Consider the following 25,256-nt stretch of genomic DNA (forward strand, 5'->3'; position numbering starts at 1 on the left):
TACCTGATGCTGACTGAGGTCTTCCCCACTGGGACACTGACAGATGTTAGCACATCCTCAACTATGGGGAGCCAAGAAGAAAAAGCCAATTCAAGACCAGGAGAGGTGGTTCTTTTATCTAATGCACAAAAACCAACACAGAGAGTCAAGGACAATGAAGACACAGAAAAATATGTTTTAAAAGAAAAAGATAAAACTCCACAAACAGGCCTTAATAAAACAGAGAAGAGTGACTGACATGAGAAAGAGTTCAAAATTTAGTCATAAAGATGGTCACCATGTCAGGACAAGAATGCGTGAACTGAGAATTTCAACAAAGAAAACACAAGAAAGTACCAAACAGAAGGCACAGAGCCAAAGAATACAATACAGTAACTATATTGAAAAACTCAATAGTGAGGAGTTCAAATAGCAGACCGGCTGAAGTGGAAGAAAGTATCAGTAAACTCACAAACAGGGCAGTGATTCATCCCATCAAGGAGCAAAAAGAAAAAAGAAATAAAAAAAGAGTGAAGATAGCTAAAGGGACTTATGAGACAACATCAAGCAGACTGAAATTCACATTATAGTGTCCCAGAAGAAGAAAAGCAGACAAGGTCAGAAAACTTTTTGAAGAAATAATGAGTGAAAACTTTCCTAACCTGGGAAAAGAAACAGATGCCCAAATCCAGGAAGCCCAGAGAGTTACAAATAAGAGTTATCCAAATACATGCAAACCAAGTGAGGAAGAGGCAATACCTCCAAACTCATAGTGAGGGAAGAAGTAAAACTGTCATTATTTGCACATGATATGATTCTGTATATAAAAAACTCCAGTAAAAAACTGTTGGCACTAATCAACAATTTGACTAAATTTCAGGATATAAAATCAACATACAAAAATCAGTTGCATTTCTATACACTAGGATGAAATGTCTGAAAAATAAAACTATCACACTCACAATAACATCAAAAACAATGAAATACCCAGAAATTACTTTAACCAAGGAAGTGAAAGTTCTGTACAATCAAAACTACGTGACTTTCCTAAAAGAAATTGAAGTTGACACAAACAAATGGAAAGACATCCATGCTGATAGGTCATAAGAACTGACTGTTAAAATGCCTGTACTACTCAAAGTCACCTTAGATTCAACACAATCCCCATCAAAAAACCAATGGCATTCTTCACAGAGATAGAAAAAAAAAATCCTAAAATTTATATGAAGTGACAAAGTCTGCAAAAACTAGTCAAAGCATTTCTCAGGAAAAAGAACAAAGCCAGAGGTATCATACATCCTGTTTTCAGACTATACTACAAAGCTACAGTAATTTTTAAAATAGGGTAGGATACTGGCATAATAGACACAGACTAACAGAACACAAGAGAGCCCAGAATTAAACCCCTGCATACACAGTCAACTAATATTTGATAGTGGAGCCAAGAATACCCAATGGGGAAATGATAGTCTCTTCGACAAATGGTAATGGGGAAATTGGATAAACACATGCAGAACAATGAAATTGGACCCCTATCTTACCACTCACAAAAAATTAACTCAAAATGTATCACAGATTTAACACAAGACCTGATAACTATAAAACTTAGTAGAAACATAGAGAGGAAGCTCCTCAACAGTGGTACTGACAATGATTTTTGGATATAACACCAAAAGCACAAACAATAAAACCAAAAATCAGCAAATGGGACTACATCAAACTTGAACACTTGTGCACAGCAAAAGAAACAGTTAACCAAATGAAAATGCATCCTACAGAATGCAAGAAAAATTTTGCAAACCATGTATCATATAAGAGGTTAATATCCAAAATATATTTAAAAACTCATAAAACTCAAAGACAAAAAGAAAAAAAAACAAATAATCCAACTAAAAAAAGGGCAGAAAACTAGACATTTTTCCAAAGAAGACATCCAAATGGCCAAGAGGCACATGAAAAGATTCTCAATATCACTAATCATCAGGGAAACATAAATCAAAACTACAGTGAGCTATCACCTCACACCTGTTAGAATGGATGTCATCAAGAAGACAAGAGACAACAGGTGCTGGGGAGATGTGAATAAAAGGGAACCTTTATACACTGTTGGTGGGAATGTAAATTACTGCAACCAATATGGAGGTTTCTCAAATAATTAAAAATTAATCTACCACAAGATCCATCAATTCTACTTCTGTGTATATGTGCAAAGGAAATGAAAACAGGATTTTGAAGAGATATCTGTACTCCCACATTCACTGCAGTGTTATTCACAGCAGCCAAGATATGGAGACAACCTAGATGGCCATCAACCAATGAATAAAACAAGAAGTGGGATTTATACTTACACACACAGTGTAATATTTTTCAGCCATGAGAAAGGAAGACAGCCTGCCATTTGCAACAACATGGATGGACCTTGGGCACATTATGCTAAGTGAGAAAGACAAGTACTGTATGTGGAATCTAAAAAGCCAAACTCATAAAAACAGAGAATAAATGGTGGTTACCATGGAATGGGGGTTAGAGGATAAGACAGATGTTGTTCAAGGGTACAGTCTCACAACAAGTAGTAAGTAAGCCCTAGAGAGCTAATGCACAGTACAGTGAATATAGAAAACTATTATATTCATCAAATAAGCTAAGAGACTAAAAATGAATTATTCCAACTACTAAAGGACAACTATGTAATGTGATAGAGGTGCTAATTATCACTTTAATGGCAATCATATTACAATACATAAATTATCAAATTAACAGGTACACCTTAAATTTGCACAATGTTATATTTCAAATATATTTCAATTAAAGTAAAAGAGCCCCATACAAAGACACATTTTAATTAAATTATCAAAAATAAATCTATGACAAAGGAGGCAAGAATATACAATGGAGAAAAGACAGTCTCTTGAATAAGTGGTGCTGGGAACACTAGACAGCTACATGTAAAAGAATGAAAGTAGAACATTCTCTAACACCATACACAAAAATAAACTCAAAATGGATTAAAGACCTAAATGTAAGGCCGGATACTATAAACCTCTTAGAGGAAACAGGGGCAGGACACTTTTTGACATAAATCACAGCAAGATATTTTGGATCCACCTCCTAGAGTAATGAAAATAAAAACAAACAAATGGGACCTAATTAAACTCCAAAGTTTTTGCACAGCAAAATAAACCATAAACAAAACGAAAAAAGACAACCCACACAATGGGAGAACATATTTGCAAACAAAGTGACAGACAAGGGATTAATCTCCAAAAGAGGCAAACAGCTCATGCACCTCGATATCAAAAAAACAAACAACCCAATCAAAAAATGGGCAGAACATCTAAACAGACATTTCTCCAAAGAAGACATACAAATGATATGTGGAATCTAAAAAAAATGGTACAAATGAACCTATTTACAAAACAGAAATAGAGTCACAGATATAGAAAACAAACATAAGGTTACCATGGGGTATGGGGGGGCCAGGAGGGATAAATTTGGAGATTACTAACAAGAACCTACTGTATAGCACAGGGAACTCTACTCAATACTCTAATGACTTATATGGGAATAGAATCTACAAAAGAGTGGATATATGTATATGTATAACTGATTCACTGTGCTGTACAGCAGAAACTAACAACATTGTAAATCAACTATACTCCAATAAAAATTAATTAAAAATAAATAAGACATACAAATGGCCAAAAAGCACATGAAAAGATGCTTAACATCACTGATTATTAGAGAAATGCAAATCAAAACTACAATGAGCTCAAAAAAAAAAAAAAAGAAAAAAAAAAAAAACTACAATGAGGTATCACCTCACACCAGTCAGAACGGCTATCATCAAAAAGTCTACAAACAATAAATGCTGGAGAGGGTGCAGAGAAAAGGGAACCCTCCTACACTGTTATTGGGAATGTAAATTGGTACAACCTTTATGGAGAACAGTCTGGATGTTCCTTAAAAAACTAAAAATAGAGCTACCATATGATCCAGCAATCCCACTCCGGGGCATATACCTGGAGAAAACCATACTTTGAAAATATACATGCACCCCAATGCTCATAGCAACATTATTTACAATAGCCAGGATATGGAAGCAACCTAAATGTCCATCAACAGAGGAATGGGTACAGAAGATGTGGCACATATATACAATGGAATATTACTCGGCCATAAAAAAGAACCAAATAATGCCATGTGCAGCAACATGGATGGACCTAGAGATTATCATACTAAATGAAGTAAGTCAGACAATGACAAATATCATATGATATCACTTATATGTGGAATTTAAAAAAATGGTACAAATGAACTTATTTACAAAACAGAAACAGACTCACAGACTTCAAAAACAAACTTATGGTCACCAAAGGGGAAACGTTGGGGGAGGTATAAATTAGGAGGTTGGGATCAACACATACACACTGATCTATATGTAAAATAGATAATCAAAAAGGACCTACTGTAAAGCACAGGGAACTCCACTCAACACTCCGTAATAACCTATATAAGAAAAGAATCTGAAAAAAGTGTAGATATATGTCTATGTGTAACAATCACATTGCTGTACACCTGAAATTAACACAACATTGTATATCAACTATAATATAAAATACTAAAATTTTTTTAAAAAGTAAATGACAAGGAGAGAATCTTAAAAGCAGCAAGGAAAACAACTTGTTACATACAAGGAAACCTCTAAGGCTACCAGGATCTTTCCACCAGAGTATGCAGGCCTGCAGGGAGTGGCATGATATATTCAACATACTGAAAGAAAAAAACCTGCCAACCAAAAATACTCTACCTAGCAAAACTGTCCTTCCACTTTGAAGGCGAAATGAAGAGTTGTAGACAAGCAAAAGCTAAAGGAGTTCATCACCACTAGACTGGCCTTACAAGAAATGTTAAAGGTGTTCCTTTAAGCTGAAACAAAACAGCACTAATTAGTAACAGGAAAACATATGAAAGTATAAATCTCATTGGTAAAGACCAATATATAGTTAAATTCAGAATAATCTAATATTGTAATGATAGTGGGTTAACCACTTATATATCTAGTATGAATGTTAAAAGACAAATAGAGTAAAAATAACTATCATACAATAAGTAATGGATACACAGACTAAAAATATGTAAATTGTGAAATCAAAAACATGAAACATGGAGGAGGAAGTAAAATGTAGGGTTTTAGAATGCATTTGAATTTAAGTTGTTATAAACTTATTATGAGGCTTATCAACTTATTTATAACACTAAATATTATGAGGCTTACATAAAATATGTTATATTTATAACAGTTGTTATAATAACCACAAAGCAAAAACCTATGGTAGATACACAAAAGATAAAGAGAACAGAATCTAAGCATACCACCATAGAAAATGATCAACTCACAAATGAAGAGAGCAATAAGAGAAAAAGAACAAAGGAATTTCAAAATAGCTCAAAAACAATTTAACAAAATTGTAGTAATAATAATAATTACCATCTATCAACAGTTACTTTAAATGTTAAATGGACTAAATTCTCCAATCAAATGACATAGAGTAGCAGAATCTATTAAAAAAAAAACAGGAGATGCTTTTGTGCTGTGTATTAGAGTCACATTTCAACTTTAAGGACATACACAGACTGAAATGGCAAAAGATATTCCATGCAAATGGAAACCAAAAGAAAGCTGGGGTGGGTATACATAGACAAAATAGACTTAAAAACTGTAATGAGACAATCAAGGTCATTACATAATGATAAAGTGGTCAATCCAACAAGAGGATATAAACATTTGTAAATATGCACCGAACATAGGAGCACCTAAATATATAAAGTAAATATTAACAGACTTAAAGGGAGAAATAGCAAGACAATGTAAAAATTGCCAAAAAATTTGACAACCTAGAAATGGGTAAATTCCTAGAAACATACAACCTATCAAGACTGAATCATGAAAAAAATAGAAATAGAAAATCTGAACAGACCAATTACTAGTAAGAAGATTGCATAAGTTATCAAAAACCTCCCAAGAAACAAAGTCCATGACCAGATGGCCTCACTGGTGAATTCTACCGAACATTCAAATAACAATTAATACCTGTCCTGCCAAACTCTTCCAAAAAATTAAAGAGGAATGAACACTTCCTGATTCACTTTTACAATGCCAGCCTTATTACCATGATACCAAAACCAGACAAGGACACTACAAGAAAATTTTAGGCCAATATCCTTGATGAAAATAGACGAAAAATTCCTCAACAATATATTATCAAGGTTAATTCAACAACACATTAAAAGGGTCATACACCATGATCAAGTGAGATTTATTCCAGGAATGCAAGGATTGTTCAAAATCCACAAATCAATTGATGTGATACATACATTAGCAAAATGAAGGCTAAAAATCATATGATCATCTTAATAGATGCAGAAAAAGCATTTAACAAAATTCAACATCTATGGTAAAAACTCTCAACAAAGTGGATATAAAGGGAATGTACATCAACATAATAAAGGCCATATATGACAAGACCACAGCTAACATACTCAGTGGTGAAAGCTGAAAGCTCTTTCTTCTAAGATCAGGAACAAGATATGGATGCCCACTCTCACCACTTTTATTCAACATAGTGCTGAAAGTCCTAGGCAGAGCAAATAGGCAAGAAAAAGAAATAAAAGCCATCCATGTTGAAAAGTAAGAATTAAAACTGTCTTTATTTGCAGATTACATGATATTATATATAGAAAGTCCTAAAGACTCCACCAAGAAACTAACATTTTATTAACAGAGTTAATAAACAAATTCAGTGAAATTACAAGATACAAAATTAATATACAAAGATCATTTGCATTTCTTTACCATAATAATGAACTATCGGAAAGAGAAATTAAGAAAGTAAATAATTCCACTTGTATTTGCATCAAAATGAATAAAATACCTAAGAATAAAGGTAACCAAGAAGGTGAAAGACCTATACACTGAAAACTGTAAGACATTAATGAAAGAAACTGAAGATAACACAAATAAATGGAAGAATATTCAGGGCTCATAGACTAGAACAATTGTTAAAATGTCCGTATTACCCAAAATAATCTACAGATTCCATGCAATCCCCAGCAAAATTTCAATGGCATTTTTCACAGAATTAGAACAATCCTAAAATACATATATGAAACTACAAAAGACCCAAATATCCAACGCAATCTTGAGAAGGAAAAACAAAGTCGGATGCGTGATACATCCTGATTTGAAACTAGATTAAACAACTACAGTAATCAAAACAGTATGGCACTGGCATAAAGAAAGACACAGACCAATGGAACAGAATAGAGAACCCAGAAATAACCCACGCGTATATGGTCAATTAATTTATGATAAAGGAGCCAAGAATATACATTGGGGAAAAGATAGTCTCTTCAATAAAGAGTGCTAGGAAAACTGAACAGCCATATGCAGAAGAATGAAACTGGACCACTATCTTACACCATACACAAACATCAACTCAAAATGGATTAATGACTTGAAGACCTGAAACCGTAAAACTCCTACAAGAAAACATAGGAAGTAAGCTGCTTGGCATTGGTGTTGGTAATGACTTTTTGGACATGTCACCATAAGAAAGCAAAGGCAACAAAAACAAAAATGAAAAAGTGGGACTACATCAAACTTAAAAGCTTCTGCACAGCAAAGGAAACCAACAGAATTAAAAGGCAGCCCATAGAATGGGAGGGAATGTTTGCAAATCATGTATGTGATAAGGGGCCAGTATCCAAAATATATGAAGAACTCATATAACTCGAGATCAAAAAAATAAACAATCTGATTTTAAAATAAAGGATCTCAATAGGCATTTTTACAAAGAAGATATACAGATGGCCAACAGGTATGTGAAAAAATACTCAACATCAGTACACATCAGAGAAATATAAGTCAAAACCACAATGAGTTATCGCCTCACACCAGTTAGAATGACTACTATCACAAAGACAAGAAATAACAAATGCTGGCAAGGATGTGGATAAAAGGGAATCCTTACACTTAGTTGGTGGGAGTGTAAATTGGTGCAGCCACTGTGGAAAACAATATTGAGGTTCCTCAAAAAATTAAAAATAGAATTACTATATGATCCAGCAATCCCACTTCTGGGATTTGAAAAATAAAATTTTCCTTAATAGATTTTTTTCCTCAGAATTCTCTTGAACAGACTTCTGCTGCCTTAGAATACAATTCAAGAAGGAAATGTTATTTACTTGGTGGCAGGCACTGTATTAAACCCTAATGAGCAAAAAGAGCCAATGTTTTAGTCTCTGGGAGCTCAGAGTCTTTGTAAAATTATTCAGACTAGAAAATTTATTTATTTTCTTACATAACCTATTATTTTGATTATTGGAAGATGAACCTTGGATTAGTGAATTCTTGAAAGATATTTAGGAAAATAATTAGAGAGAAGGAGGGTTTTCTTGTTTGTTTTTTTTTTTAATTGAAGTATAGTTGACCTATAATATTATTTAAGTTACAGGTGTAAAATAGTGATTCACAGTTTTTAAAGGTTTTATTCCATTTATAGTTATAAAATATTGCTATATACCGTGTTGTACAATATATCCTTTTAGCTTATTTTATACCTAATAGTTTGTACCTCTTAAGATAGGAAGTTTTTTAAATGAAATTCAGTATATTTAAAGGAATCAAAGGATGCAGAAAATGTTACAGAATACAGAACCTAGGAATAAAAGGTAAAGAATAATTTTGTGTTAGCAAGGAATCTAATGATCTGCCACTAGACAGGGGGGGATCCAAATGAGCAAATATGTAGCTTCTATTTCATGGTTCTCTAAACAGGATAAACCTCTCTTGCTAGCTTAGCTCTTTATTTTGGATATAGGTTTTCAGAGTGTCCTTTCATTTAGGGTTCAACTACATTATTCTTCATTTTAATTCTTGATGAAGGTCCAGATGCTACATGTGCAGCATGATATGTTCACGTTTGAAATTGGATATAAGGGATAGGGAAAATAAAAGTTCATTTCTCAAATTTATTTATTTTACCAATCTCAAACTTTGCCTTATTGAGCATAATTGCTAATATCATAATTCTTGGGAATTATAAGATAGACTATGAAATTTTATTTTTATATCTTGTACTTATAAATATAGAAGGATATTTAATACTGTGAAAGTAAGATTTTTCAATTTAGAAATTGGAATATCACTCAAAACAGCATTTATTAAAGTATTTCCTTTCATAATCATCAGAATCTACAACTAAAAATGTAAAGCATTCTTCAAACAGTACTTGGAAAATGGCTTTATCTAAAATTGTTGAACAATACAATCTAGGACAGTGTAATTTATCTGGATTCAAATTAAAGCAGCTTTATAAGGTGGGTTCAGAAGTGGACTAAACACGGAGTGCTCTGGGAGATGTCTTACTAAATATTTTTCAGGAGTTTTCTGTTTTCCTTTTCTTTCCAACAGGAGGATTATACCGACTGCGGGGGTGTTTCTGGGTTAAGTCCCTCCCTGTGGTCCATCATCGGAATCCAGTGTGTACTACTTTGGCTTTTATCTGGCAGCAGACACTACCAGTTATGACCTTCTAAAACCAAATCTGCATATTAAACTCCAGACCCTGCCAAAACATGAGCCTTCCATTGCATTAAAAGAGGGTCAACTGTGGAATCAGCAGACCACTAGCTCGGCCCATCCCATGGCATCACTGTAAGACACAGACTCTTAAGGCACCCACTGGCTGCATGTCAGGGTGTCAGATCCTTAAGTGTGAACGCTGCATCATCTATATATAACATCAAAGCAAAATTCTATACATGCTCTCTATTGGAAAATTTGAGAATTTGTTGTTGCATTGTTGGTGATTACATGTAAAAGGGCTCCCCACACAGTTGTTTATGAGTCATACAAATTATCTTGATTTTGACCTGGAATTTTGACTTGCTGCAATCCTTGTCCTTTTACCAAGAAAATCTCTAGGGGAAAAGAAAGAGTTATTTTTTCCTTCACTTATTCTTCTGTTCCAAATTATTTCCTGCTTTGAGTAATTATTATTGAACGTATACATAGAGAGAGAGAGGGAGAGAGATAATTAACATTGGTGTAATCTGTCAAAATAGAAATTATGGCTTATTTTCTACGAAAAAAATCGCCATGAATAAAATGCCTTATGAAGAATGGCTTCTCTGCCAGAAATATAACACAAATGATGACCAAGTTTTGGTGGGGTAATGAATTGGTTGTTTGAAAATAATAACTAAGAAATTAAAGGTGCTTGAGGGTAGAATTAATATGCGACATATTTCCTCATAAATGTGAGCCCTTAATAAACGCTTTGATGTAATGTTCTTTTTGTTCACAGTAAAGTTCTGTAGTGCTAGCCAGATATTTCCAAATGCTCTAAGAAAAGCTTGTTGGGGGGAGGGGAAATGTTTTTTCTTGTGATAAATGAACTTTGGTTACCAAGGGTATTTTGCATGCTGCTGCTGCTATTTTAACTTTCGGTTTGTTTTTCTCTTACTGTAGAGTATAGTCCATTGAAAAGTTAACTGAGTGACATTATTGTTCTGTAAGAATCTGAACCTTGCAATGTAATGCACTTAAGTCATCTTTTAAAATGTCGTTAAACTACTCTGAATATACTGTGCAATGTAAGTGCTGAATGATTGGATTAGGTAAATGGTGAAATGGGAATTAATGGATTTTATACAGATTCGTGCTTTTGCCTGAAAACCTATGTACAGATATTTTAAGTACATAAATCAGATTTGACACATTTATTTTTTGAAGAGTACATATATGTTCTCAATCAAGATTCATCCTAGGTTTCCTCTTTGTTCGCTGGAATAGCAGCACGTACAATCCCAAATTTGCTGCTGCGGCTGCTTTTGTTCCCTCTGTTTTAAATGGTATGATCACTTGACCAAAATTTCCATGCAGTTTGCTGAGGGTTTTACAATAATCTGAACAAATAGGAAACCTTGAATCTATATGTATGCACACTAATACTTGATTGTGAATAATCAAAATTGTTTTTATACAGCCTCATTAGTGAAAATGGTTAGTGTAGTAAATCAGATATTTCATTATAGAGTAATATGGTAGCAGAATTTATTTATGCTTTCAAAGATTATTTTCAGGGGTAAACAGTACTTAAAGAAAGGGTAAAAACAATGAACGTGTAACTCTAATTATAGGGAATAATTCTGCTGAAGGCTGGAAGTATGCAGATATTTTTAATGGGAAAATGCATTTGTTCTTTTTTCAAACATGCCAAATATTGGTGTGTGTCTATGCTGGAAATTTTCTTATATACCATTTTTAAGTAAAAATCTTATTAACATTATCCAGCATGCTTTAATATGCTTCATATATCAAAGATATAACCAATTCTTTAACATAGTTTAAAAGGTCTATTTGTTTTGTTTTTAGCTTTGCATACATTTGTAATTTCCTCCACCACCAATATACCCTAGGTACCATTTGTGTACATTTCCTTATTTAAAATATTTTTTTATTTAAAAATGGGGGGAGGGGAAAACGGAATCACTTTGCCAACTATTGTTCTAAGAGTTGACATCAGTTACCATTTCGAATGCATTGTTGTGATTTTGTAGTCTCATTTGTAACTGGTATTGACATTTTAGAAAACACCAAAGTGATTTAAAAAATTATGGAACTTCTCACTCTAGAAACAATATGTTTAAATCATGTTGTTTGTTAATTAAATATTTAACACTTATTGTTAACTTTTGCTAGACTGTTTTAAATCATGAAAGTGTTGGGAAGGGGATATCGAAATATACAGTTATGTTAGTTTGTGTATATAAACGACGCACATTTAAACAACTGAATTGCTTCCAGCATACAACAAACTACCTTAAAATTATCTTTAAAATCTATTAAGTATATTTTCATGGCTAATGTCACTGAAATAATGTTTTCATCAACTACACTGTTGTGTTCATCACAGTTAAACTTGGCATCTCTTGGCAGGGTCCTATTTGATTTCACTTGCCATCAAAATGTATTCACATGCACGAGTCGTGCCGTGATCCTTTGTTTTCTGTTATAAAATAAACATATATTATAACAACCACACATACGTTAATCAGTTGGGCAAGAACTTGCTCTCTGAACATTAACTACACACACGTTAATAAATTGGGTTAGAACCTTGTTCTCATGCCTAATACTAGTCTTCATGCATTTGGCATAATTTTTTGAAAGACAGTAACACTTGTCCCATCCGATCGTTATCTTTAATTTAGGATTTTTCTGTGAGTTCTAATTGTTGACAAGAACTTAAATTTCAGCCTGTTATAAATACTGATTTTCAAAGACTAAACAGTACAAGAGATCAAGAAAAAGGCTTTTAAACCCCTTTTGCTTACTTAATTTTTGCTATGCTCATGCAGCTTAATGTAGTTTGTCACTAACAGAATCAAAAGTCTTGCATTGCTGTTGAATAACAGGAATGAACTTTGCATTAATGGTTTGTTTATATTTCTTTATTTGAACAACCAGCATTACTGCCAAACACCAATCGTGGTCCATATTTGTAACAGGTTTTTAACATGACATAGTTAGCAAGTTTGACCGAAGAGACTTTTAGGTCCTGGGCCTATAAGATTTTAGTATGATCTTTTTTCATGTTTCTAATGCTTGAGGCGTTATTGCTTAACTTGGAAAAACAAGACAGTGTTGCTGCCATTTGTAAGTTTTCCTATAATATTCCTTTTATTAACGTTAAAACTGGCCTTACGGGGTTCAAATAGGCAGTATCCCTTTTAAGTGACCTTTGCAACCCAAGTGTTACTTGCTTATTTGATGCTCTCTTGTACTTTACATCTCATTTAAATCTTTCTCTCCACCAAAGCTTAAATTCTATGTCTTAATTTAAAACTCTGAACTGAACTATTCCATTAATCATGTTAGTTGACATTAAAGTGTCTAGAGGTACAGAGTCTGACCTAGTGTAACAAAATGGATGTTGTGACTTTTTTTTTAAGCGTAGCATGGAATGACCACAGTTTCAAATATTTTACAATTATCTGGAATGTGTGTTGCTTTCACAATAGCAGCATGTTAACATTGCTATTATTCCATGTACATTTCTGTAAAGAGCAAATCAGTAAAGCAAAAGTGTGAAGTTTCTTGATTTCTTGAAAAAATTCCAGAATTTCAAAGTCTTAGACAACACTTACCAAGTTTCATCTACTTTATTTCTAGTTCACAAGGTTAACTCAAAGCAATTCCACTGAGACTAATGGGATACTGTCTTGAATAGATGCCAATTGAGTTTACAGTGTGACCTGACAAAGCTGTCTTTTTTGTTGTGCTGTATGTTGTTGGATCATACTATTAGGGATACTTTTATTGAAGTGCTCAGTGTGCATCATGCAAAAGGCCAAGTGGCTTTGTGAACAAAAGATCTTTTCTCCCCTTTATTATGTTCTCTTGACACTTTTGTGGAAATTAGCCTGATAAAAACGTTTTGTAAAAATTTGTATATTACTGTTATAAAAATATTTATAATCCCAGAAAATGTTGTGTTAAATCCTGTGCAAAAACAGTATATTCAGAATAAAAGTTTATCATTTAAAGTCACCAGTTTTTTTTGTTTGTTTTTTTTAAGGTGTGCAATGTGTTGATTTAATACATTTGTACTGCAATATGATTATCACCATAGCACTAGCTAACCCCTCTATTAAATCACATAATTCTCATTTTTTGTGTGTGTGCAGGGAAAGCAATTAAGATCTTGTCTCTTAGCAGCTTTGAAGTTTATAATACAGTATTGCTGACTATAATCACTATGTTGTGCTTTGGGTCTCCAGAACCTATTTACCTACTAGTTGCAACTTTTTACCCTTAAGCAACATCTCCCCAGTCTCCCAACCCCCAGCATCTGGTAACCACCATTCTACTGTTTCTACGAGTTTGGCTTTTTTACAGTCCACATAAAAGTGAGATCATCCAGTATTTGTCTTTCTTTGTCTGACTTATGTCATAAAGTCACCAGTTTTGATTATTTAATTATTTAAAATCCAATTGAAAGAAACAGAGGTCTCTGTCATACATACAGTTTAAGAAAGCAGGCTTTCCAGTGCAGAGAATTCTAGATTGTGGAAGTAAAATTTGGGATTATGAAAGTTGCCTTTACTACAAACCTCAACTCACAAACAAATGAAATTGCAACTCCTTGAGACTCTGACACTTCTCACATGTGCTTTTGCCATCAAGGCGTTTAGAAACTTTTTAAAACAGACTTTTGACTTATGTAAGAAAAAACTTTTTTCTAGGCAAAAATAATGTTTCCATGTTTCTTTAAAGACCTTGGGAAAATAGTTTGAAAGAAACAAGTTAGAATGTCTGAAACGTGCATATATTTTATACATCTGACTAACACTTAAATATCTCTCCTAGCTAGTTTATAGCAAACAGAAGCTAGGGCAGTGAAGTATAGTATAAAGAGTTTTGTTTTTGTTTTTGTTTTTTTAAACTGCTATATGCCTTTTACCTTTAGACCAGTTTACCACCTGCCCCGCTATGCTCACCTAATAAGTAATGAGCCTGATGTTATGTGGAATCTAATATAATGTAAGCCTACTTCTCATTCTGGGGACTCCTATAAGAGAGCGAAAATACTTACACAGGGGAGGAATGTAGTGTGTGGGTACCAATGATGGTGATTACTGGAAAATCTGACCCTTAGTCTCTGATCAAGGCATTTTAACAGGAAAACCCTACTTAAAAGGGTGAGGTGGATAACATTTGCTTTTTGAACATCTGGCTTCATTCTGTACCAATTTATCTCCTCAATCAATCCTCTTACTCCCCAGCTACCCTCATTTCCTCTATCAATCATCTTGATCCCATCCCCACCTCTTCCCTTGGGACCTTGCCTCATCAATTCTCCTTTCTCAAGCATTTTCAGTCTCCCCTTTGTACAGGCTTTCTTCCCTCTGCCTGCAAACACATTCAGAACACCTCTACTTAAAACAGACAGGAAAATCAAACATCCAGTGCAGCACATTCGCCCCATTACTTCCTAAAGTAATAAACCTAGAATTTAAATTTTTTTTGAACATTCACAGATGCATATTGACAGTCTCTTCTCTTTGCAGTATACTCAACTAGGCCTTAGAATGTTAGATCTGAAAGGCATATTATCTCTGACCTTTAGTTTTGGGTGACCACTGAAAATTTTTAGTGACTGGTATGAAGTTCTAATAAGTTTAAGGTCTTGGGCACTTCTTGATTCTCAAATTCATTATATCTGTAAGTGGGGTTATTATTCACAAAGCACCAACACAATTTTCTATAAATTGGTATATAATTGACAATGCTGCTTAATAGAATTTTTATTTAAATGGACTCTATTTTTTTTAAATAAATGTATTTAAGAAAGAAACTTAACATTATTGCAGAATTGGAAAGCCAATATAATTTGCCATAATTAGTAATCATGTTACACGTTCATATCTATTATAATGAAATTTTTAAAAATCAGCATATACCAGGGTCAATTGTGCTAGATTTAACCTAACACTTCTTCAACACATTTATTGTAATGATAAATTAGGCAATTTTTCTATTTCTGCCACAAATGTCTTAAAGTTTAAATCTGGACTCAGCCATCTGACTATACAGTGTAATTATTAGTACATTAAAATATATTTATCAAAATGCATACTCATGAAATTTTTTTCAAATTTTGAGTTTCTTAGGTGCATGGATTTATTTTTTCAAAATGCTTTATCATAATAATAATAGTTCTTGAGTATCTCAGGACCCTAACATATCTTTAAAGGTTACTTGTAACATTTTCATTGATATAAGGACAATGCATAACGTACCAAGATTGGAGTAACATTGGCAATTTCCTATATTGAGAAGGACTGCTCTTTTCCAGGTAGTTTCTTTTCTTGTTTAGAATTGTTTAAGAAACAATGATCTATCTTTTGTGAAATTATGGGATAGTTGATGATAACTATTATAAATAGCAAAATTGTTAATCAACTTAGGTTACATGTCATATATGCACTCTAATCCCTCCTTTTTTAATTTCAAAATTATACTAAGCTGTAAAATTCCTACATCTGGTAGCTACTGACCTAGTCCTTATCATGAAGGCAGTGTAGCCAAGTAGTAACTGCAATCTGCTGTTTAGATTTGGATTCTGACTTTACCACTTACTAGCTTTGTAACCCTGTGCAAATTACATAATGTTTCCAAGCTTCCGTTTCCTCATCCATAAAAGAGTAATAGTAACTGCACAGTAGGGTTGTAATGCTGACTCAGTGATATAATTAATGTATAGGGCCCAGTACTGTGTAAGTTCTCAACAATGCTCTCCATTAGTATTATGAATTACTATCACAATCATCTTCCCAGTCATCATAATCCTCATTTTGGCCTAGAGCTTTTAAGATCCTAATTATCTGCGTCATTTGTCATTTAAGATATTTACTAATTCTTTATTCAAGTAAAGTGTTAGAAGTAGAGCCTTATACAAGATAAAAAGCAATTCCTTCCTTGATGGAACTACTGGCTAGGAATATTGAAAATTTAACAAGAATTTACAACAGTATGAAGTAAGTGCTATGATATAAGAAAGCAATGGTACCGTGGGAGCTTACAGTAGGGTAACTTAGACTGAGTGGCCAGAGAAGGCTGCCATGATTTTGAGTTGAGGGAAAGGGGTAGCAGTACTGTTTCAAATAGAGGAGAGTGTGTGAAAGCTGAGAGGTGCATGCAAGAAACGAGGGAGCTGAATATGAGTTCAGTATGGCTTGAGGGGTGGGTGATAAGTAGGTAGAGATGAAGTGGAAGATGAGGCTGAAGAGAAAAAGCTCCAGAGCCTGGAGTCCTCTCTAGATGACACGGGGTGTTTAGGCAACTGGAAGCTGCTGAAGATTTTTAAGCAGAGAACAGTTTGATCAGATTCGCATTTCAGGAAAAACACCCTGGATGAAATGTGGGTTATTGGTAGAACACCTACAGGGAAGAAGACCAATTAAGAGGCTATTGTCAAGGTGAGAACTTTTTGTTGACTGGCATAGGAAGCTAGATAAAGAAGAGTGGACTGATTTTAGAAATATTTAGAAGGGAAAAAGGAGAGAACATCATGATTTACTTGTGTACTAAAAAAGAAAGGACAAAATTTACAATTACTCGCAGGTTTTTGAAGTTTAATATTTTGCAGAGGGATGCAGTCCCCCAAGTTAGGCAACAATAGAGGGTACTAGAAGCAGGGATTGGCGGGACAAGTCTGGAGGAGAACATGAGGCTTACTCTTCAGAAATATTGTGAATGAGATTTTTGTAAGGTGCTGAGGATACAAAGATGATATGCTCTCTCATGCTCTGGAATATATACTCCAGAATAATGATTCTCAACACTGACTCATTTAGAAACCCTTATTGGAGGTTTCATTAGTTTTGTTTTGTTTAAAATACTGACACTCAGGACCCACTCTAATTCAGAATCTCAACTGTTTCTAGCATACAGCAAGCATTACACTACCTGGGGGCATCTTAGATGACAGGTGTGACAGTTCTGGGATAGGTTATTTCTGAATTAGACTTCTCAAAACCCAATTTAGATGCATGTTACTGGTTCAATTTTTTTTTAATTAACCCCTTTTTTCAACATGTTTTTTGTAACACACGCTATGATTCCAACTCAACTGCAATTTTTCTGAAGGCTATACTTTTTAATGTTTTACTTTCTCTTCAAATCCAGATTCTATAGCTGTACACAGCTGATAACCAATAAAGTTTTCATTGACTGTGGTTGGTAATCACAACCACTATTAGGACAATTTCTACTACAGGGAATTCTATTCCTATTAGTCATATTGATGATATCAAATGTCTCATAGGGTTGAACCACAGATTTCTATAAATACTATCAGAGAACTTTGTCAATAGGTTCATTCTTATGGCAAATGATATGGCAAGTCAGAATAACATTAGGAAATAATATTACTTGACAATCTGGTTTCTATAGATATTGTATTTAATTAAGTAATGTTTTCCTTAATAAAATAAAAGGCTAACCAAAACTTTTAAAAACCCACTAAAAAGATTAGTGTTCAGATTGATTTCAGACTTCCCTGTCCATCTAATCCATAGAACCTCAAATATCTGACTGAGGTAAGACCATTGAGTACATAATAGAGATGCCAAGCTCTGCAGTCAGACCACCTGGGTCCACATCACAGCTCCCCAACTGGGGCACGTTATGTAACATCTCTAACTTTCTGTTCCTTGTCAGTCTTATTTATACTATTGACTCCACAAATATTTGGATATAAAAATGATAATAGTCACAATCTAAGAGTTGTTCAGCCTCTGCTTCTTATCTCGGAAGTTCAATCACTCTGATGCTGATGATTTCAAGAGTGCCTAGAGAAACTTGGCATCAAGAGGATTTCTAATGTGTGAGGAATATTGCCAGAACTTCAAAGTTTTTACACTGTGGGACTCTATGGATATAATGATGAGAAATACAAGCAGCAAAACTGTAGAAGAACATGGGGAGAAAATTCATCCAAAAATTCACGTAAATAAACATTATTACTAACTGTAAAAAGTCACATTGTAATAAAAGATCTTGGTAATAAGAAACTGATGGTAAGCTGGAGAACAGGGCCAGGAGGAAACTGAACTGGGTTTAGCGACAGGGCTGGGAAGAAGGGAGGTGGAAGAGCCAAACTGTCCTGGGTGTCTTCATCCAAATATCAAAAACAATTAGACCAATATCCCAGATGACTATACATGCAAAAATTCCAACAAAATATTAGCAAACCAAATTTAAGAACACATTAAAAGATTATATGCCATGACCAAGAGGGATTTTCTCTGGGATACAAGGATACTTCAATATACGTTAATCAATTAATATAATATATCACATTAATAGAATGAAATTTAAAAATCGCATTATCATCCCAATAGTTGTAGAAAAAAGTCATTTGACAGAAATACAACACCCTTTAATGGTACAAACACTTGACATATTGGTTGTAGAAGGAACACATACCTCAACATACTAAAGGCCATATGTGACAAACCCACAGCTAACATTATACTTAAGGGAGAAAATGTGAAAGATTTTTCTCTAAGATCAGGAACAAGACAAAGATGCCCACTCTCACACTCCTATTCAACATAGTGTTGAAAGTCCTAGCTAGAGCAATTAGGCTAGACAAAGAAATAAAAGGGATCCAAATTGAAAAGGAAGAAGTAAAACTGTTACTATTTTCAGATGATATGATTTAGTACATAGAAAATCACAAAAATGGTATAGATGAACTTATTTGCAAAGCAGAAATAGAGACAGATGTAGAGAACAAATATATGGATACCATGGGGGGAGGACGAGTGGGATGGATTGGGAGATTGGGACTGACATATATACACTACTATGTATAAAAGAGATAACTAATGAGAACAGACTTTATAGCACAGGGAACTCTCTCTACTCAATACTCTGTGCTGACCTAAATGGGAAGGAAATCCAAGGAAGAGTGGATCTATGTATACGTGTGGCTGATTCACTTTGCTGTACAACAGAAACTAACACAACATTGTAAAGCAACTATACTCCAAAAAAAAAAAAAAAAAAGACTCCACCAAAAAACTGTTGGAACTAATCAATGATTCCAGTAAACTTGCAGGATATAAAATCAACATACAAAAATCAGTTGCATTTCTATCCATTAAAGATGAAACATAAGAAAAAGGAATAAAGACTAACTAGCCCATTCACAATAGCATCAAAAAAACAATGAAATAGCATCTATTAATCAAGGAAGTGAAAGATATGAACAATCAAAATGATGAGACTTTACTGAAAGAAATAAAAAAAAAACACAAACAAATGGAATGACACCCCTTCTTCATGGATAGGAAGAATTAATACATTAAAATATCTATACTACCCAAAGTCTTCTATTGATTCAATGCAATTCCCATCAAAATACCAATAGCATTCTTCACAGAAATAGAAAAACCAATTCTAAAATTTGTATGGAATTACAAAAGACTCTGAATATCCAGTACAACTGTGGGGAAAAAGAACAAAGCCAGAAGTGTCACACTTCCTGGTTTCAGACTATACTGTAAAGCTACAGTAATAAAAACAGTATGGTACTGGCATTAAAAATAGACACAATAACCAACAGAACAGAATACAAAGTCCAGAATTAAAAACCCTACTTATATGGTCAACTAAATATTCAACAAAGGAGACAAGAACCCCCAGTGAGTAAAGAAAAGTCTCTTCACAAATGATGTTGGGCAAACTGCATAAACAGATGCAGAACAATGAAATTGGACCCCTATCTTTCACTACTCACAAAAAATTTGAAGTGGATCAAATACTTAAACATATGACCTGACACCATAAATATCCTTGAAGAAAATGTATGGAAGAAGCTCCTCTACATTGGTCTTGGCAAAGAATTTTTGGATATGATACCAAAAGCACAAACAACCAAAGCAAAACTCAACAAATGGGACCACATAAAACTATAATGCTTCCACACAGCAAAAGAAACAACAAAATGAAAAGACAACCTACTGAATGGGAGAAACATTTTGCAAATCGTATATAAGAGGTTAATATCCAAAATATATAAAGAACTCATACAAAAGAACAGCAAAACAAAAACAAAAACAAAAAACCAACAAATAAAAACAAAAAACCCCCAAACAATCTGATTTTAAAATGGGCAGAGGAGCTAAGACATTTTTCCAAAGAAGATATACAAATGGCCAACAGGTACATGAAAAGATGCTCAACATTACAAATTATCATGAAAATGCACATCAAAATCACAATTAAATATCACCTCACACCTGATAGAATGGCTATTATCAATAAGCAGGAAATAACAAGTGTTGGCAAGGATGTAGAGAAAAGGGAACACTTTTGTACTACTGGTGGGAATATAAACAGTGCAACCACTATAGAAACAATATGGAGGTTCCTCAAAATATTAAAAGTAGATCTACCATATGATCTAGCAATTCTACTTCTAGATATATACTCAAAGGATATGAAAACAGGATATTGAAGTGATATATGCACTCTCATGTTTATTGTAGCATTATTCATAATAGCCAGGATATGGAAACAACCTAAGTGCTCACCAGTGGGTGAATGAATAAACAAGAAGTGGGGTATATTTATATATATACATACACACATATGCTTCCCTGGTGGCACAGTTGTTAACAATCCACCTGCCAATGCAGGGGACACAGGTTCGAACCCTGGTCCGGAAGTATCCCACATGCCATGGAGCAACTAGGCACGTGCACCACTACTACTGAACCTGCGCTCTAGAGCCCGCAAGCCACAACTACTGAGCCCATGTGCCACAACTACTGAAGCCTGTGAGCCTAGAGCCCGTGCTCTGCAAGAGGAGGAGCCACCGCAATGAGGGGTCCATGCATGGAAACGAAGAGTAGCCCCCGCTCCCGGCAACTGGAGAGGGCCTGCGCACAGCATCGAAGACCCAACGCAGCCAAAAATAAATAAATTAAATAAATTTTTTTGAAAAAAGACCCTATTTCCAAATGGAGTCACATAAAAAAAAAAGTATCTACCTCAGTATACAAGTTTGTTACCTTTAAAAAATTACAATGTATATACATACATATGTAAATTATTATTATTAATAATTACAGAATATTATTCAGCCATGAGAAAGAAGGACATCCTGCCATTTTTGACAACCTGGATGAACACTGAACACATTACGCTAAGTGAGATAAGTCAGGCAGAGGAAGACAAGTACTCCATGATATCACTTTCATGTGGAATCTAAAAAGCCAAACTCCTAAAAAGAGTAAAATGATGGTTACCATGGGATAGGGATGGGGAGATAGAACAGATGTTTTTTAAGGGTACAAACTTGCAACAAGTGGTAAATAAGTCGTAGCAATCTAATGTACAGAATAGTGATTACAGGCAACAATATTGTATTATTACCATCAAACTTGCTGAGAGACTAGAATTATTGCAACAACTAAAAAGAAAGGATAATTATGTAACAGGATAGAAATTATAATTATCACTACAATGGCAGTCATATTGCAATATATAAATGTATCAAATTAACATGTCTTGCACCTTAAATTTATACAATATTATATGTCAAATACATTTCAATTAAAAAAAAACAATTAGACACCTGGAGCACAGTAAATATAGACATAACAGTGTAGCAGATGGTGATGTTAGCCCTGAGGAGAACCTTTGACTTCAGATAACAGCTTCGGCTGTGCAAGAAGGAACTCATTCTCACTGACGGGCCTATACTTAAATTTCCCTGAACTAAAATATAGCCCCTTATCCATTTTCTCTGCTCTTTTTATTGCAAACCTTCTTGAAATTTTTCTGTGCTCAATTACCACGTGCTTTCCTACTATTACTTCTAATCTCTTGAAATTTCATCTCCACCTCCCTCCAAAAACTGCTTTTGATGACATTCCAATCTCAATGTGTTCTACCTGTCATATTCTGTCTCCTTAAAACTCAAGATTTCTCTGGGTTTCAATGCTCCACTGATTTCCTGCTCACTCTCTTTCTCTCTTTCTACTCCTTCTCAAGATTTCCCAACTCACCTAACTCATAAATATGTTTGTAGAATTTCATCCTTACTTCTCTACTTATCTCACTCTAAATTATTTACTTCTCTGATTTTATTAAATTCATGCCTTTTCATGGACATATATACACTACCAAATGTAAAATAGATAGCTAGTGGGAAGCAGCCACATAGCACAGGGAGATCAGCTCAGTGCTTTGTGACCACCTAGAGGGGTACGATAGGTAGGTTGGGAAGGATATGCAAGAGGGAGGAGATATGGGTATATATGTATACATATAGCTGATTCACTTTGTTATACAGCAGAAACTAACACAACATTGTAAAGCAATTATACTCCAATAAAGATGTTTTTTAAAAAGCTGGTAAAACAAAACAAAAAAAAATTAAAATAATTATATTTTTATTAAAAATAACTATTTTCCAAAATAAAAAAAATTAGTGAGAAGAGTAAAAAAAAAAAAAAAATTTTCATGCTTTTTTATATTCTGTGAGGTCCAAATTTCCAAGTGCCATTTGATACCCATTCCTAGATGTCTTAAACACATGCCAAGAAAATTATAATTATCTATATTTCAATATATTCTTCTCCTTTTTGATTCTGCATGTCAAGTACAGGTTTCTGGTAACTGACTGTACAGCTGGACTGAATGAATAAGCATTTTCAGAACTCCAATGAAAAACTGATGAACTCATAAAAGTGCTAACAAAAGATCAAGATGAAAAAAAAATTAATTACATGGGACTGAGTGAACTGATGAGGATGATTATACTTTTTGTGACTTTCTGTTTGAATTTAAAAAAAAAAAAATCCCACAAGGACTCAGAGGCAAAGAATATACAAATCAATTTTCACTGCAAAGTAAAGGAGCTGTTACAGTGGAGGATTACTGGGCTGAATGTCAATATTATGACATAGTATGAGTGTGTTTTGTGTTTGGTAATTGCAATCATTGTTGCTTTTGTTGTGGTCATCCATTTACAATGCTTGGTGTCAGTTTATTTATCTCTTGTAAAAATAAAATACAGTGTGTGTGTGTGGAAAAAAAAAAAAAAGACCTAGTTAGAGAGGCCTAGCCACCAAAACTAGAGTCTTTTGTGCCATTAAGTTACCAAGTTCTGACAAGCCTACTTAGCTCTTAAATACCTTTTAATTCCCCACTTCTCATGTCCAGTGCTACTTTCTTGCTTCAGAATTTCAACTCCCCCAGACTATTTAAATGGTTCCCAACTGGATTCCCTACTTTGAGTTTCCTTCCACTTCAATTCATCCTGCATGCTATTTTATTTTTCTAAAATTTATCCCTAACCACATCATTTTCTGGTTTAAAAACATTCCATGACTCCTCACTTCCTATTAAATAAAATACAAATCCTTTGGAAGACATATGACATCAATTAGGAGTTGACCTCTACCTAAATCTAACTTAATAGTCCCTCCCATTCCCATCCCAACACCAAAAAATGCAATTTTTACCTCAGGTCTTACCAAACTACCTACAGTTATCCAAATACAACACATTTCAGTGCCTGAACACACGATTCTCACAACTTCTAACTTCCCCTATAACTTCCACTTCCACTTGAAAACCCAGTTCAAATGCTGCCATCTCTCTGGAGCCTTCTCTGGTGTGATTATACCTCCTTCCACAGACTGCAATAATATTTGGAACATATCTCTGTTACAGTCTATGAAAATGTGGTGTATTAAAAAAAAGTGTGCTTCTTGGGTATTTAAGAAGAGAGTAGGTGGGAGGTGGCCATGATGACAGAGTAGGAAGACCCTGAGCTCCCCTGTTCACATGGGCACACCAAACTTACAACTATTTATTGAGCAACTGTTGATGAGAAAACCTGGACTCTAATCGAAAAGATTATCTACAATTAAAGATATAAAGAAGGAACCACAACAAGGCTGATAAGAAATGACGGACACCCAGTATAGTCAAGACCCCTACCCTCAGGGTGGGCGACCCACAAATAGGAGGATAACGAAAAGTTAAAAGAGGGCTCCCCAAGGAGCAACAGTTCTGAGACCCACGTCAAGCTACCTAGCCTGGGTCACACACACCTGCTGATATTACGGAGCCTACTAGAGGCAGGAGGCAACTGAAGCTCACTCTGGGGACAGAGACACTGGCATCAGCCATATTTGGGAGCTTATTCTACCTTGAGGACACTGGTGCTAGTAAGCACCATTTTGGAATCCTCCCTCTAGCTTAAAAGTGTGGGGACACAGCCTCACCCACCAGCAGGCAGTTTTCCTTCAGACCCCCTGAGCCCATAGCTGCCCCAGGACATGGTCTTGCCCATCAGAGGACCCAGGCCATGGTCCCACATACCAGTGCTTCAGGACTAGCTCAGGGACCACCCCCAGGGCCTGCAGCCAGAGACCCCAGGACCTGGCTCTGCCTACCAGTGGGCAGGCACCGGATTCAGGAGTTCCTGGGCCAGGGGCCCACCCACCAGTAAGCAGGCACCAGACCCAGGACCCTGTGGGGCCCTAGCCCCACCCACCAGCGGGTCAACACCAGCCCCAGGACCACCAGGGTCCTGCAGCCAGAAACCCTGGGACCTGGTTCTGCTCATCAGAGTGCCACTGCTAACCCTACCACCAACATCACACACCAGAGCGCAGGCATC

At 34.8% G+C, this 25,256-nt stretch overlaps 1 protein-coding gene across 7 annotated transcripts in view; it reads left to right on the plus strand.

The window, feature by feature from the left end:
• Positions 1-13,594, plus strand: part of CACNA2D1 (calcium voltage-gated channel auxiliary subunit alpha2delta 1) — a 501,522-nt gene extending 487,928 nt beyond the window's left edge. For all 7 annotated transcript variants that reach the window (XM_057549676.1, XM_007178942.2, XM_007178943.2 and 4 more), the window contains one exon: positions 9,452-13,594. In XM_057549676.1, coding sequence (XP_057405659.1) covers positions 9,452-9,568 — 117 coding nt within the window. In that variant the 3' untranslated portion in view covers positions 9,569-13,594. The remainder of the gene's footprint in view (positions 1-9,451) is intronic.
• The last annotated feature ends 11,662 nt before the right edge of the window (positions 13,595-25,256 follow it).

The sequence above is a fragment of the Balaenoptera acutorostrata genome, chromosome 7, assembly GCF_949987535.1.
Source record: "Balaenoptera acutorostrata chromosome 7, mBalAcu1.1, whole genome shotgun sequence".
In the NCBI taxonomy this organism is placed as follows: Eukaryota; Metazoa; Chordata; class Mammalia; order Artiodactyla; family Balaenopteridae; genus Balaenoptera; species Balaenoptera acutorostrata.